The 15,940-nt window shown below is 41.1% G+C and overlaps 1 protein-coding gene across 1 annotated transcript in view; it reads right to left on the bottom strand.

Moving 5' to 3' along the window:
* Nucleotides 1-997: 997 nt before the first annotated feature.
* LOC119790886 (dedicator of cytokinesis protein 5-like) overlaps nt 998-15,940 on the bottom strand; it is a 106,208-nt gene continuing 91,265 nt past the window's right edge. Inside the window, exons 27-33 of the mRNA XM_038296627.1 lie at nt 5,954-6,049; nt 5,692-5,790; nt 5,190-5,360; nt 5,001-5,101; nt 1,600-1,658; nt 1,204-1,358; nt 998-1,107 (exon numbers count right to left, since the gene is read on the bottom strand). Of these exons, the coding sequence (XP_038152555.1) occupies nt 1,018-1,107; nt 1,204-1,358; nt 1,600-1,658; nt 5,001-5,101; nt 5,190-5,360; nt 5,692-5,790; nt 5,954-6,049 (771 nt within the window). The 3' untranslated portion in view covers nt 998-1,017. The remainder of the gene's footprint in view (nt 1,108-1,203; nt 1,359-1,599; nt 1,659-5,000; nt 5,102-5,189; nt 5,361-5,691; nt 5,791-5,953; nt 6,050-15,940) is intronic.

Below are 15,940 nucleotides of genomic sequence, written 5' to 3'. Positions count from 1 at the left end.
AGAAAATTGAAGGATTTTAAAGTCAGAATTCTGAGATTAAAGTCAGAATTCTGAGATTAAAGTCAGAATTCTGAGAAAAAAAGTCAGAATTCTGAGATTAAAGTCAGAATTCTGAGAAAAAAAGTCAGAATTCTGAGATTAATGTCAGAATTATGAGATTAAAGTCAGAATTTTGAGATTAAAGTCAGAATTCTGATAAAAAAAGTCAGAATTCTGAGATTAAAGTCAGAATTCTGAGAAAAAAAGTCTGAATTCTGAGATTAATGTCAGAATTCTGAGATTAAAGTCAGAATTTTGAGATTAAAGTCAGAATTCTGAGATTAAAGTCAGAATTTTGAGAAAAAAAGTCAGAATTCTGAGATTAATGTCAGAATTCTGAGATCAAAGTCAGAATTTTGAGATTAAAGTCAGAATTTTGAGATTAAAGTCAGAATTCTGAGATTAAAGTCAGAATTCTGAGATTAAAGTCAGAATTCTGAGATTAAATTCAGAATTCTGAGATTAAAGTCAGAATTCTGAGATTAAAGTCAGAATTTTGAGATTAAATTTAGAATTTTGAGATTAAAGTCAGAATTCTGAGAAAAAAGTTAGAATTCTGACTTTTTTCCCCATATTAAACTGAAATATAATCAGTTAACTTTTTTTTTTTTTTCCAGTGGCCCTAATCCTCTTCCGTAGTTTAGTTCACTGGAAAAACGATCTAGAAACAGCTTTCTTAAATTAAATGTATTTATTCTTAATCTTTGAGAAGGTAAATGAGATAGTTTGCCAATGGAATTAGTATTTTTAAAATAAGACAATTAGATAACATGCACTTGAAATAAGACAATGCAATTGCGTTGTCTTATTTTAAATGTAAATTGTCTTGTTCCATTAGCAAAATGTATTTTTTACCTCCTCAATCCAACAACAAATGCACTTACTTTAAGAAAAAAATGACTTATCTAGATTTCAATTTTTTCCAGTGTGTTGCATGACGCAGAGTCTTAAGAAACAATAACTTCTTTTCCCTCCGCCTTACATTTTCTCCAGAAGGACTTTGTACTGCTCATCTCCTCGACCTCCTTCTACTTCTTGATCCAGTTTGGTTATGAGCTCGTTCTCAAACTGTAAAGATAAAAAGTGGAATCAAAGGAAGACAAACACCTTCATTAAACAGCTGGTTGTATTTCACAGAGCTGCTCTCCTGAGGCCGTGTTTTACCGTTTCAAAAGTGCGCGTCTTGCTGAAGTTGTGCTCGCACTGCATCATATCGAAGAAGATGGGAATGGTGTCCTTCCTGAGCTCCGGCTCTGGCACCAGCGTGACCTCCAGGATGGGGCCGACCATGGAGGGGATAAACTTCATTTTGTGGGGGCCTGAGGGACGGCAAATGTTATCACACAGAAAATATTACAGCGTGACTTGAGAAGGCAATATGCTGCCTCTTCACGTCTCGACAAACAGAGGAGGAATCTAATAACGAGCCCCGGAAAGCGCCCAACAACAGCCCGCTTTGAAACTGGACAATAAAAAAATATTGTCTTGTTATTCCCCTCGCGTCGCAGGCAGCCGGCAGATAAACAGTCGCAGAAAGACTACGACTGCAGCGATGCTCACCGATGTTGTACCACATGTCCCTGATTCTGAATCCCATGGTCTTCCTCATGTCTCCATATCTGAAACAAAACCAAATCAAGCAGTTTATTAAACGTCTTTCCTTTAGGTTCAATTCCAGTCTTATTTATTGATAAATATACATAAAAGGGCTAAAAATTATACATTTGTACAGTAGTAGCGTAACGTCCCACAGAGCAAAGCAGCTGGTAAACAATTGCATGGATTCTGCCTTCAGTTTTGGAGCATTATCAGCTCTGAAGAGTGTCTGAGTTGAAAGGAAGCTACAATTCCTACTTAACTAAAACTTTTTACACCCTCTAATTAACTTTAAGCTGATAGCTTAATGTACAACTGTGGATGCACAACTTTATATCCCCAGATGAACTGGATAGATGATTTTATTTATTCTATTTTAACGGATCCAACACTGCAAAAAATCTAAATCTAGATAAGTCATTATTTCTCTTAAAATAAGTGCATTTGTTCTTGTATTGAGGAGGTAAAAGAGACATTCTGCCAATGGAACAAGACAATTTACACTTAAAACAAGAAAACACAATTGCATTGTCTTATTTAAAGTGCATATTATCTAATTATCTTACCTTAAGACTAAAATTACTCATTCCATTGGCAAACTATCTCATTTACCTTCTCACATTAAGGGTGAATACATTTAATTTAGGAAATTTTAATCGTTTTTGCAGTGAAAATGTTTAATTTCTGACTCGGTTATTGGGCCGACTTTAATATAAAATACTTTTGCACCAGAAAACATGATAAAGCCAGTGTTCTGTGAGATCGGCATGAGTCATTTTTTCCTCAAATAAGTGCACTCTTCTTGAATTGAGGAGGTTAGTGAGAAACTTTAAAATATGAAAACACAATTGCATTATCTTATTTCAAGTGCATATTATCTAATTATTTACCTGCTCAATATAAGGGTAAATACACTTAATTTTGGACATTTTTACTTATTTCGAGATCGTTTTTCCAGTGTAGTCATGTACAAAAAAAAAACAAATTTAAGGTCGCTATACGCTTTAAATTGTTTTTTTTTTTTTTTTTTTTTTTTTTACTAAAGAGATACACACCTGTTGAGGTAGTTGAAAGTGTATTTTTCGTACAAAACTAAAGGGATAAACTAAAGGAATATACGGGTATTGATTATATGATTATTTACTCTTAATTTGAGTGGGTAAATGAAATGCTTTGCCAGTGGAATGAGTATTTTTACTTAAAAGAAGTTATTTAGATAAAATGCACTTAAAATAAGACAATGCAATTGTGTTTTCTTATTTTAAATGCAAATTGTCTTGTTCCATTGGCAAAATATATCTTTTACCTCCTCAATCCAAGAGCAAATGCACTTATTTTAGGAAAAAATGACTTACGGTATCTAGATTTCATTTTTTTTTCCAGTGTAGATCCTAGAGCTGATAAATGACTTCTTGTTGGTTTAACATTTCTCCCATTCGAGGTAAAAAAAAAAAAAACAACAATAAAGAAAAGAAAAACTTAAGGAAGCAAAGTGACACAGATGTTGAGATAAATGGACGATTTTAGAATGACTGAAAGGAAAGACGCTATTGGCTATCCTACCAGTCACTAGATAACATCATTTATTTGCGTATTTGGTCATGCTTGATTCAGACAGAAAGAGAATATTAATATTGGCAAGACAAAAACAAACTCTATAAAATAATAATAAGTAATCATTAAGATAATACCTTAAACCAAAACTACATAAATTAATCTTACTTTATCAATTTTAACTTAAAGGAACACAGAAATACAGGGAGGATCTATTGTAGTTTAAGTTTTAAAGGAACAAAAATATTAAAAGATAAATATTATATCTATTTCTCTCTTTTTTGTCAAGGTTGGAATAGTGGAAGATCTTGCTTGAGAGTCACTTTTCTCTCTGACTGAAGGCAGTTTGCTGCTGTCAGCGTGTTGTTGGAGGGAGGGGCTAACAGCAGCACTCGCTGCTCGCTGAAGACGGTAAAATCAAACAGATCGGTGCTTTCACCTCGTCACCAAAGACTCCAACATTACAGAAAAAAGTTGTTAGCAGGATCTAAAGTCTACAATTATAGCAGCAAAGCCCCTAAAGCCGGGCATAGACTGTACGATTTTTTGCCCTTTTGTGCCGATTCTCCAGTCGTTTGAGAATTTTTCGATGAGGCTGACTTTCAGCCTCGTCATTCGTCGTGCATCGTGTACAGGGGTTAACATGGGGCGAACAGCCGCTCACGACCAACTCCCGAACAGGAATCGTAAGGTTGAAAGAAAATCAAACACGTTTGAAATTCAGTCGGCCGTCATACATTTATCATGGGCTGTGAACTTTTAAACTCTGCGGTTTCGTCGTACAGTTTGAGCCGTAGCTGCAAGAAATGATTGAAAATATCACGCAGTGTTTGCCAGAGAGAGAGAGAAAAACAGTGTGCCACTCACCGGCTGGGAGGATTTAAAACTCGTGGCTACACCTTGTAGTTAAAACCAATTCAGTTATATTTATTCTATATGAGAGGTTAGAGGCGCCACTTTTTCATTTACATTATTTCTCCCATTTAATTTCTTAAAATTCAGGTTGTAATAAATTCCCAGAATAAAGACAACATTAGCAATGTAATCATACCCTCAATCCCCCCATTTCTCCTTTAATGAAATAAATAAATATCATTTAAAGGTATACTATGCAACCGGTGTTGATTTTCCAGCGAGGCTCCCCCCAGAGGGCGAAAGTAAAAGTGCACTGTTGTAAATATGCTCAGCTGTTCTCCTGGTTTCTCCGTCAAGCCAGGCGCGGTTGTTTTGAGCTTAGCAGACAGACGAATGCAACGAATCACCATGTCTACTGCGGTAAGTGACTATTTTATTCCAATTTTCGAGTTTGAAAATTCTCGCTGGTTCCGCCACGATAAATGCACAAATATCGCCACTGCGCTAGCAACCAGCATGCCTTTCACTGGGGGCGGGTAGCAGCTCTCGCCGTAAAGCAAGACCGACTCTCGCGATGTGCAAGACTTCTGAGCCTGTGGGTGCGGGCCGAGGGCTGCTGCAATTGCAAGTACGGTATTTCCCCTACAGACCACCAGGGCGGCCGAGAAAACCTTTGTTCGACCTGAAATGACTAATTTAATCATCCAAAACGTTATGGAACACATTAATTAACTGAAAAATGTTGCCTAGTATGCCTTTAAAGTACATTAAAAAAAAAAAACATTTCTTTACATATTTCCTCCCCTACAAAAAAACAATCCATTAAAATCAAAGGTTTGATTTATCTAAAATTCACAGTGGAGGATTATAAAAGAAAAAAATATCAATTTATTCCATCTTTACTAAGGATGCCAAGGATGTGGGCGGCACCATAGATTTAGCATAAGAGATCTTACTTGTTGAGGATCTTGTTTCGTTTTTCCTGGGAGAAGGATTCCAGCTGGAGTGTCTTGTGGGTGAGGAACGCCACGGTCAGATGGAAGTAATTATTCCACAGCTGCAATAAAAACAAAAAAAAACAAAACGGCTTTTAAATTAAAAATACTAAAGCAGCATCCAAAGAGAAATACACAAAAAGCACAAACCTGCAGTTCAAAGTGCGCCTGGTCCAGGAACAGCTTGTTGAGGACGTCTGAGTACTGGTTGATGGCCCTGAGGAAGACCTGCATCTGCACCAGGTTCATCACCATCCAGTCAGCAGGGAAGACATTTCCCATGAGGTCCTTAAACATAATGAATGTCTCCATCAGGAAGTCCTAAAAAACAGAGAGGGGGGAAATAAAACCTTTACTGCAAATGCATCAGTTCTGTCTCTTAAAAGAAATACACTGAGTAAGAGTGGAGAGATGAAAAACCAAACAAACACTAGGTAAATTAGCTCCTGCACGTCAGTTACACCCCCCACTTCCTTTAGTTTAATAGAGGTCCAAGAACATCCTGATCCTGTCAGTTTAATCAAGTCCATGAAATGTCTGTAATCAATATTCCCTTAAGGAGCAGTAAGTGGCCAGGGTGGTTTATTGCCCGTTATTGATGGGATGCTTCGGGACACGATGTAGCCAACAGTGGAGGAACTGAGACACTTACAATGATATCCTGTCTGGTTTTGAAGGTGCTGATGTAGTGGGTGTAATGCATGTCATCCATTTGCTTCAGGATGGCCGTCATGCAGGCAAGATAGTGGCCCTGCCAAAAAAAGCGACAGCTATTACTCAGCAGATTTCACAGAAAATCCCTTCCTGAAAAGACGGCATTAGCATAAGAAAAGGGCACGTCGCTCTGATTCGGCTGTTGGGGTGTTATTTGTTGCGCTGCAGATGGGGAGTGTGTGTGTGGGGGGGTCCCTTACAATGAGCGGGGAGGATCTGTCCATGCTGATGACTGTCCGATTAACTCTGCGAAGGAGCCGCTCCATGATCAGCTGGATGTGGACTCTGGTTGGACCCTGGAAACAGGAAACAGATCAGATAGAGTCCACCGTGCCCTCACTGTTAGAGGGCGAACACAATCTCTTTATGCCACACCTGTGAAGGTGCAAGGTGATTGTTTATTGTTTTTATCCAGCTTTTTATTGTCATTACACTGCCACAAGTACATAACCTGACTCCGCCAGATGGATTTGCTCCGCATATCCATCTGGAAACCTTCCGTTGAAGTAATTTTGGGGCGAAAATACTGGTTAGCTGATTGGCCTACGTTGGTGATAGACGGACCAAATAACCCAATCAGATCAACGAAGCATATGACGTACAAACAGAGCGATGACGAAAACACAACCACAAGCCAGGCTACTCTTGCCGACCAGTCGGGAAAAGAGCAAAAACATCTTTTCCTCTGAGAAAAGCCTCCAGAGCAGTGTTTTGCTCTTCTTTCAGTGAAGAAATACTCTGTAATTCCGATAAAACTTGCTCCATAGCCACGCTAACGCTAGTTTCATCGGCTGAAGCCGCCATGTTCTTTAGACTGAACTGTCGCTCTCCTTGTGCGTCACACCTCAACCCGCCTCAAAGCCAACGCTGATTGGACGTTCGTTTGGTGAACGGCTCCAAATTTTTTTTAACGGAAAGTCTCCAGACTAATCTGCGAATGAAACCTTGAAGCTCACGAGATCAGGATGGTCTCACGAGGCTAAAAAGTACAGAGCAACGAAATTACCTCTGCATTTAATACATCCCTTTGGGGAGCAGTGGGCTGCCATTGTGTGGCGCCCGGGGAGCAATGTAGGGTCAAGGCTCTTTGCTCAGGGACCCAGAGTGGCAGTCTGTGGGATTGGGGCTCGAACTCAGAACCTCGGGATTCCAAGCTCCATGCCCTAACCACTAGGCCGCTATCTCGTATTTTTTTCTCATTAACAATCTCATCTCAATCTTTTGAAATAGTGGCTGATTGTTCAATGATTTTTAAGGGTTTTTCTAATTCAGGGGTCACCAATGTGGCTGGCACCAAGCGGCCCTCAAGGACCACATGGGGGGCCTTCGGATTCTTCTGAAAATAGAACAACTAATCATTGGGCTAAGTTTGAAATTCCATTTTGCTCTGTTGCTCTTCTTTTTAATCATTTACAGAGCACTTCAAAATGACAATGTCTACAATTAAGTTAGAAATGAAAAGAAACAATAAAAATATGTTTATAAAACAAAGTTTAGGTGAACTCTGACTCTTGCAGTTAATGGGTCATTATTGGTAGCCCTTCCTATAGCCCCATTTACACTACCCCTTGAAAACCGATCTGTGTGAGCTTGATTGTTTACGACCGTTTACCCTCCACGCTAGCACGGTTCCTTGCCTGATAGTGACAATCTACGGTACGACTGCTCTCTAACAGGAAGCAAGCAAACCAACATGGCGGCGCCCGTAAAATTCAGGCTGTTATGTTTTGTTATTGTAACACTTGTTTGCAGAGAGTCAGTTGAAGAATTCGCCTTTGGTAAATTTACTTGACAGAGTCGGCTTTTGGGAAGTGGATACGACAAACAATATTCTAATCATGTCAGGATTCTGTGTTCTGCTGATTCTCTTCCACAGGTGGCTGTTGTTGACAGTTGAGCGTGGCTCTGCACCTGGGGCTCGTTGGGGCTGCTCTGGCTGGAGCTTAAAAGGAGTTTTCAGTCAGCTGAAGGACACAGGAGTGTTAGACCATTGTGGTACACCTAGGCCACTGTCCAGTCTATAGTTCTTCGTTCCTGTGAGTTAAACGTTTCGGCTTTCTAGTTCTAACTAACAAACTTCTAACTCAGTTTGTCGTGCTTTGGATTTCTTACCCGTTGTGTCCCCGTGCGCTGAGGACTGGTTCCTGAATCCCAGCTACTCAGTTTCTGCTCTGGTGTTCCCCTCGTGCCCCCTTGGTTTTACCGAGCCGGGCAAGAGACCCCCTTCCTGGATTCACTCTGGTTCCTTCAGCTGCTCCTTGAACCTATGTCCGCTGTGGCCCTGCTCGGGCTCCCGACTATGTTCCATCCGCTAGCTCGCCTGTCGCTCAGTCATCTCCTCCCATCGGAAAGCAGTGAGTTGCAGATTCCCTTCCTCCACTCACCCTCCCCGGATAGGTTATCCGTTCCTGGGGGTAAGCGAAGCGGCGTCAGCGCAGATCTCCCTTACTCTTCTAGTGGTAATCAGTGTCTTCTTTCCTCCCACAGTGCTCCTAACTCTGACGTCCCAAACCTCGCCTGCAGCTCACGTACTGAGCTATTCATATCTGTGTATAGCCTAAATAAACATCTTTAACTGCTCCTTGTTCTCCAACTTTGTTTGCATGTGGGCCAAACACCTTAAAACCATGACAAATAAGGGCTTACAGATGCAGGAAATGATGACAGATGTTGAGGTTCATCACACTGCTAAGAATCATCACTGGAAATCCTGTGACACGCTAGGGAAGCTAGTATTTTTATGAATGTCAGAAATTTCATGTTTAGGGAGGCTGACTGATGAACTAGTACCATGTTAGCACGGTTTGGTTGGGTTCGGTTGGGTCTACTGCGGTCCAGTTCAGTTCTGCGTTCCATTTACACTCTAGTTACCTTGGTTACCGTGCTCAAACCGATCTTGGCATGGTTTCAAAAGGGTAGTGTAAATTGGGCTTATGACTCAGTACCTTGAAGTGGCCCTCAGCCTTAATGATGACCCCTGAATCACTTAAAATAAAAACGGAACAAATTAAAATGTTGCCATCCTCTTTTAAATCAATCACTTTCTGAACATTTCAAACACCACAGAATTGACACTTATTAAAAATTAAAAACTGAAGCTGATTTAAATCTATTATTTCTTTAGAATGAAGAGAGAAACTTCAGACTCTAATGCTGCGTTCACACCGGACGCAGCAGGCGCAGCAGAAGCAGAGAGTTTACATGCAAAGTCAGTGGTTGACGCTCGTCAAGGCGCAGCAAAAAGCCCCGCAGCGCGTTTTGAGCAGCAGACGCAGCACGTCTGATGCTTATACGCTCCCGATGCGCTGCTGCTCGAGATGGAAGAATTGAACTTTTGCTGCTCGACGCGCCGCGTCAACCAATCAGAGAAGCTGATCTGGGAGCTGGCAGGAAGAGAGACACATCGCTGATGATACAGAGCGCTGTGATCGCTCCTCTGAAACAGTTTATTAACGCCTAAACTAACTTAAAATGCTGAAACCTGCCGACAAAGCATGAAATCTGCCGATAGAATATGTTCACTTTTATTATTCTGGTGCCTGCAGTCTGGATTATGTACATGAAAACCACCTTCCAGCCGCCGCTGTGAACCGCGAGGAGGCGACCGGGCCATAGGCTGCTGTTGAATGGGATTCCTAGTTATGTGTGGGTCTGAGCGGCTCCGACAGAAATAATATTGAAAGGCAGGATGGTAATCTGGATGAACTGACTGCACTGATTAAGTTTTCAGGTGGATTTTATCACTTAAAAACAAATTAAAATTACTTTATTCCCACTGATCACAGCAAATATAGCTGCAAGGCAAAGAAAGGATAGAGTAGCTCCAACCAACGCGCGTCAGATCCACTTTTGCACCGCGCAGCTAGAGCAGCAAAGCTGCTTCAGCCGCTTTAGAACTAAACTGGTACAAGCAGCAAAAAGGAAGCAGCAGACGCGATTTTGCTGCTCCAGCTGCATCTGTTATATCTAACATTATATTCATGTTTCTGTTAGTCTTCCTTCTGCTCTTAAATATTTGTGTGTGAAAAGTCATAATCTCTAAAAAATGTGAAGATGGATGACCGAATGTGTCGGTTATAAACCAGGCTTTGCTCCAAAGTATTTCTGATTTAGACTCTTGGTTTTGCTGAAAGGTGAACTTTCACTGTGATTCAAGTTTTTGTTAAGTTCCACTCTTCTTCCCAACAACTCAGACCAGCTGAAGTAAAGACTCCCCACAGTATGCTGCTGCCACCACCGTACTGCATCATGGGTGCTAATGTTTAAGTTACTCTACCTTTGGATATTAAATGGAGCAGTGCTCCCTGTGATGTTCAAAGCTTAGAAATCTGTTTTATAACCCAGTTTTGTGCCGTTTGCTGTGGGCCTTTGTTGTTAAGACTTAACAGAACCTCTGAAGCACTGAGCTCTGCTGTAAACTACCGTGTTCCATGTATTTCATATTTTTTTACCTGTGAATAACCTTGATAACTCTACCTTCTCCATCTTCCACTGTTCAAATGAAACCATTATGTGTTGGTTTATTATATAAAACACATTAAAATACACTAGAAGATTGCCTTACCCATATTAGTATGACTTTTGCAAATTATTGGTAAATTAGTTTAGAACCAGAAACTCATCTTAAATGGTATCTAATCAAGGATGTGTGCAATAAAAATGAATTTCATCTCTTTAATGAGGAGATTTTAATCTTCCATGATGAGTAACCAAAACATCAGCCTTTTATGAAAATCTCATAAAAGGCATCAGTTAAACAGACTCATTATGTTTAGAATAAAGCGTAGAAAGCTGAGGAGGAGAAGCTTAGCCGCCGTTTTCCTTTAATAATGTTTGTATTGTTGGTAGCGTGTCGGTTTTTTCTCCTGCTTTCAACCAAGTTACAGTCTGGACTTCGACTCAGGTCACAGCGGTAGTGAAAATTGTTTCTTTTTTCAGGCATTATTGGAGTAGATTTCCTGCTGCTCTTGGGATCGCTGTCCTGTCATCTGACCCAGTTTCAGAAAAGCTTGTGTCGCACAGATGGCCTCACAGAAAGGCCTTCGTCTGCAAGGTGCTCAGGTCCTACAGCCTTGGAGGGGCTCCATATCATCAGCTCAGGGTCACTTTGGATTAGTTCTTCTCATAATGACTCCTCTACTGTATGTTGTTTTCCTGGATCTTTAACAGATTGAAAGCCTTCCTGCACACTGTCCACTTTCTCTTTGACTTCAGACGGACGGAGCATCCCATTGGTGGAAACGAAACACTAATATTTCCCAGATAAAGGAGCGGCTATAATCCTCCTTTAAATAAATACCACATGTATCCTCCTATAAGTCCTGTTAGCTCTTCCTTCTCCATCTCATAAAATGCCTGGATGATAAGAAAGCTTCAATTTCTTTAAGTTTTAATGAAATGGAGTTTCACTTTCACACAGCCACACAGAACATGGAGGATTTTATTCATTTGTGGGGTTTTAACAAAATTTTATGTAATGTGTCAGATGATGGAGATTTTCAATAGAACGAGTTCCTCATTTATTGATTTTTAGCTGACACGTATTTACATTAGGTAGTGATTTTTAACTGATGGTTGTTTCTATATAGTTGGAATTGTGTAAATAAAGTGCTGATAAAAGTCTTTTAATCATTTATAGGCAAGTTACAGTTTTTGATCACTTGCGTATCCCTTATGAATGGAGTCCCCCCCGTGAGGTCTATGAGCACAAGATTTATCTCCAGCCATTCGGCAAAGACACTGCTACTTGGCTGTATAACTTATTTTGGCATTTGGTAAATGACCTGTACTTATATAGCGCCTTTATTCAAGTCAGGAGACTTGACCAAAGTGCTTTACACTACATTCATTCACCCATTCACGCACACACTGATGGTAGCAAGCTACATCGTAGCCACAGCTGCCCTGGGGCTCACTGACAGAAGCGGGGCTGCCGTACACTGGCGCCACCATCTGACCACCATCAGTAGACAATGCAGGTGAAGTGTCTTATGCTGCGTTCACACCGGGGGCAGCTGGCGCGACAGAAGCAGCGAGTTTACATGCAAAGTCAATGGTTGACGCGCGTCAAGGCGCAGCAAAAGGTCCCGCGGCGCGTTTCGAGCAGCAAGCGCAGCGCGTCTGAGCAGCTGAAGCAGCGCGTCGGGCGCGTTTTGGCATCTGACGCGCGTGACGCGACGCAAACGCGTTGCTGCTCGAGATGGAAAAATTTTATTTTTGCTGCTCGACGCGGCGCGTCAACCAATCAGAGAAGCTGATCTGGGAGCTGGCTGGGAGAGAGACACAGCGCTGATGACACAGACCGCTCTGATTACTCCTCTTAAACAGTTTATTAACGCATAATTAACTTAAAATATATACATCTGCCGGCAGAATATGTTCGCTTTTATTATTGTGGTGCCTGCAGATCGGATTATTTAGATGAAAAACACCTACCAGCCGCCGCGGTAAACCGCGAGGAGGCGACCCGCCAGAGGCTGCTGATGAATGGATTCCTTCTGTCGGTGCACCGCCGGTATGTGGGGGTCTGAGCGGCTCCGACGGAAATAATATTGGGAGGCAGGATTGTAATCTGGATGAACTGACTGCACTGATGAAGTTTTCAGGTGTATTTTCTCACTTAAAAACATATTAAAACTACTTTATTCCCACTGATCACAGCAAATATAGCTGCAAGGCAGAGAAAGGATAGTGAAGCTCCGCCCAACGCGCGTCAGAGCCACTTTTGGACCGCGCAGGCAGAGCAGCAAAGCTGCTTCAGCCGCGCGTCAGAACTTACTGGTACAAGCAGCAAAAATGAAGCAGCAGACGCGATTTTGCTGCTTTTGCTGCCCCCGGTGTGAACGCAGCATTACTCAAGGACACAACGACACTGAAAGTAGGAGTCGGGGCTTGAACCGTCAATCCTTCGATTTCAGGGCAAACTCCTACATCCAACACCACTGTCGCACCTGGCGTTGACCAATTAAGCCGGGCATAATAAGCCGGGCATACACTGTACGATTGTTGGCCCCTTTTTTGGGCTGATTCTCCAGCCGTGCATGAATTTTTCTATCGGGCCAATTTTCAGCCTGATTGTGCGTGGTGTAGTGTACAGGGGGAAACGAGGTGGCCTCTTTTGACCACCTCCTTGATTAGGAATTGTAAGGTTGGGAGAAAATCAAACAAGTTTGAAATTCAGTCGGCCGTCTTAAGGTGGTTGTGGGCCAATCGCTCAATGCGCAAACAAGGGTTCTTCTTCCTCTCAGATAAAAAAAAACACAAAAGCATGGCGGGGGTGCGAGTGAAGTGGAATTCTCTCTGTAAAATTGACAGACACTAGTAACCACGTTTGCTCAGCCATGTCTTTGTCCAAATGTGTCGTCGCCTTTTCCTTTTAGGGCTTTTACCACAAAATTGCACAAATTGCCAAGGCAGCGCGGTTCACTCTATGGAGCTTCATATTTCTCTTCTATTTGTTTGGCTTCAGGATATACGAGTCAGAGTAGCGCCATCTCACTGCAGAGCTGAGTCCGACGTGGTTTTTAGACGCAGGTAGATCGCATCAGAGCGTCGGGCCGCACAGTGTGGGAACATACAGGTGCTGGTCATAAAATTAGAATATCATGAAAAAGTAGATTGATTTCAGTAATTCCATTTAAAAAGTGAAACTTGTATATTATATTCATACATTACATACAAACTCATATATTTCAGATGTTTATTTTGTTTAATTTTGATGATTACAAATGACAACAAATGAAAATCTCAAATTCATCATATCAGAAAATTAGAATATTGTGAAAAGGTTCAAAATTGATGGCCCCTGGTGCCACACTCTAATCAGCTAATTAACTCAAACCACCTGCAAAAGCCTTTAAATGGTCTTTCAGTCTAGTTCTATAGGCTACACAATCATGGGGAAGACTGCTGACTTGACAGTTGTCCAAAAGACGACCATCGACACCTTGCACAAGGAGGGCAAGACACAAAAGGTCATCGCTAAAGAGGCTGGCTGTTCACAGAGCTCAGTGTCCAAGCACATTAATAGAGAGGCGAAGGGAAGGAAAAGATGTGGTCGAAAAAAGTGTACAAGCAAGAGAGATAACCGCACCCTGGAGAGGATTGTGAAACAAAACCCATTCAAAAATGTGGGGGAGATTCACAAAGAGTGGACTGCAGCTGGAGTGAGTGCTTCAAGAACCACCACACACAGACGTATGAAAGACATGGGTTTCTGCTGTCGCATTCCTTGTGTCAAGCCACTCTTGAACCACAGACAGCGTCAGAAGCGTCTTGCCTGGGCTAAAGAGAAACAGGACTGGACTGCTGGTGAGTGGTCCAAAGTCATGTTCTCTGATGAAAGTAAATTTTGCATTTCCTTTGGAAATCAAGGTCCCAGAGTCTGGAGGAAAAGAAGAGAGGCACTTCATCCACGTTGCTTGAAGTCCAGTGTAAAGTTTCCACAGTCAGTGATGGTTTGGGGTGCCATGTCATCTGCTGGTGTTGGTCCATTGTGTTTTCTGAGGTCCAGGGTCAACGCAGCCACATACCAGGAAGTTTTAGAGCACTTCATGCTTCCTGCAGCAGACCAACTTTTTGGAGATGCAGATTTCATTTTCCAACAGGACTTGGCACCTGCACACAGTGCCAAAGCTACCAGTGCCTGGTTGAAGGACCATGGTATCCCTGTTCTTAATTGGCCAGCAAACTCTCCTGACCTTAACCCCATAGAAAATCTATGGGGTATTGTGAAGAAGAAGATGCAATACACCAGACCCAACAATTCAGAAGAGCTAAAAGCCACTATTAGAGCAACCTGGGCTATCATAACACCTGAGCAGTGCCACAGACTGATCGACTCCATGCCATGCCGCATTGCTGCAGTAATACAGGCCAAAGGAGGCCCAACTAAATACTGAGTGCTGTACATGCTCATACTTTCCATGTTCATACTTTTCAGTTGGCCAACATTTCTATAAATCCTTTGTTTTTATTGGTCTTCAGTAATATTCTAATTTTCTGATATGATGAATTTGAGATTTTCATTTGTTGTCATTTGTAATCATCAAAATTAAACAAAATAAACATCTGAAATATATGAGTTTGTATGTAATGTATGAATATAATATACAAGTTTCACTTTTTAAATGGAATTACTGAAATCAATCTACTTTTTCATGATATTCTAATTTTATGACCAGCACCTGTACATCAATTCAATTTATTTCTACAGTGCCAATTCACAACACAAGTCATCTCAAGGCATTTTACAGTTAAACCAGGTCATGCAGTCAAATTGATTCAAAGTTCGTGAGCTGTGAGCTCACACTGTACGACGAAACCCTGCGGTTACATCGTACAGCGTGAGCTTTAGCTGCGTGCAACGAATGAAAAAAATCCCACAGTGTATGCCCGGCTTTAGATGAGTCCTTAAATTATATATTACCTACTGTAAACTAAGTTGGGAAAAAAAGTTAACAGGTCAAGAAAAAAAGTTATTAAAAAGTAAAAAAGTAAAGTTAAAACATTAATAAGCCAACTTAACAATTATATTTAGGTTTACAAACTAAAAACTGTAAGAGCCAGTATCAGGATTAATGCCTTTAAGGTTATGTTGTATAAAAAAAAAAAAAAAAGTGTTTCTTTTACTCTGTGTTTTTCATGAATTTCTTAAAGAAGCACTTTTGTTATTTTTCTCAATATATTCAGGCAAGATGGCGTTTCTTGTTATTAAATTGACATTAATTTTTGCCATGAAAATATCCATATTTTTGAATGTTACAAATTCCAACAACACTATTGGCTTAAACTTTTGATTTTCAAATTAATTCACTGAGAACCCTATAAAAGGTTAAATCTAATAAATATATTTACCTGGTAAAGTTAGATGTCTCAGCTTATGTCAGAGCTAAACAGCAGGTTTTTCATTCCTTTATTAGGACTCATGTTGGGGTTCATCAGGTCTACAGCTGGACCTCAACGCTGCGGCTCGGCTCTAAACCAGAGCTTGTAGGTCTGATCGTATCTCAATGATTTTAACATTTCGCTTTATCTCCATGAGTCTCTGAATAAATGATACATTTTAACTGTTAACCTATAAATGTCTGAACAGACGTGCAGCCCTACAGCTCTCTGACCTCCTCCAGCCTTATCTTGCTTCTCAGACACCAACTTCATCAGATCAGCGGCCTTTGTCCTGAAAACGA

This window comes from Cyprinodon tularosa, unplaced genomic scaffold (genome assembly GCF_016077235.1).
Source record: "Cyprinodon tularosa strain WSP-4 unplaced genomic scaffold, ASM1607723v1 ctg373, whole genome shotgun sequence".
Lineage (NCBI taxonomy): Eukaryota > Metazoa > Chordata > Actinopteri > Cyprinodontiformes > Cyprinodontidae > Cyprinodon > Cyprinodon tularosa.
The sequence above is the reverse complement of the archived record's forward strand: the minus strand, read 5'-3'. Positions and strand labels throughout refer to the sequence as shown.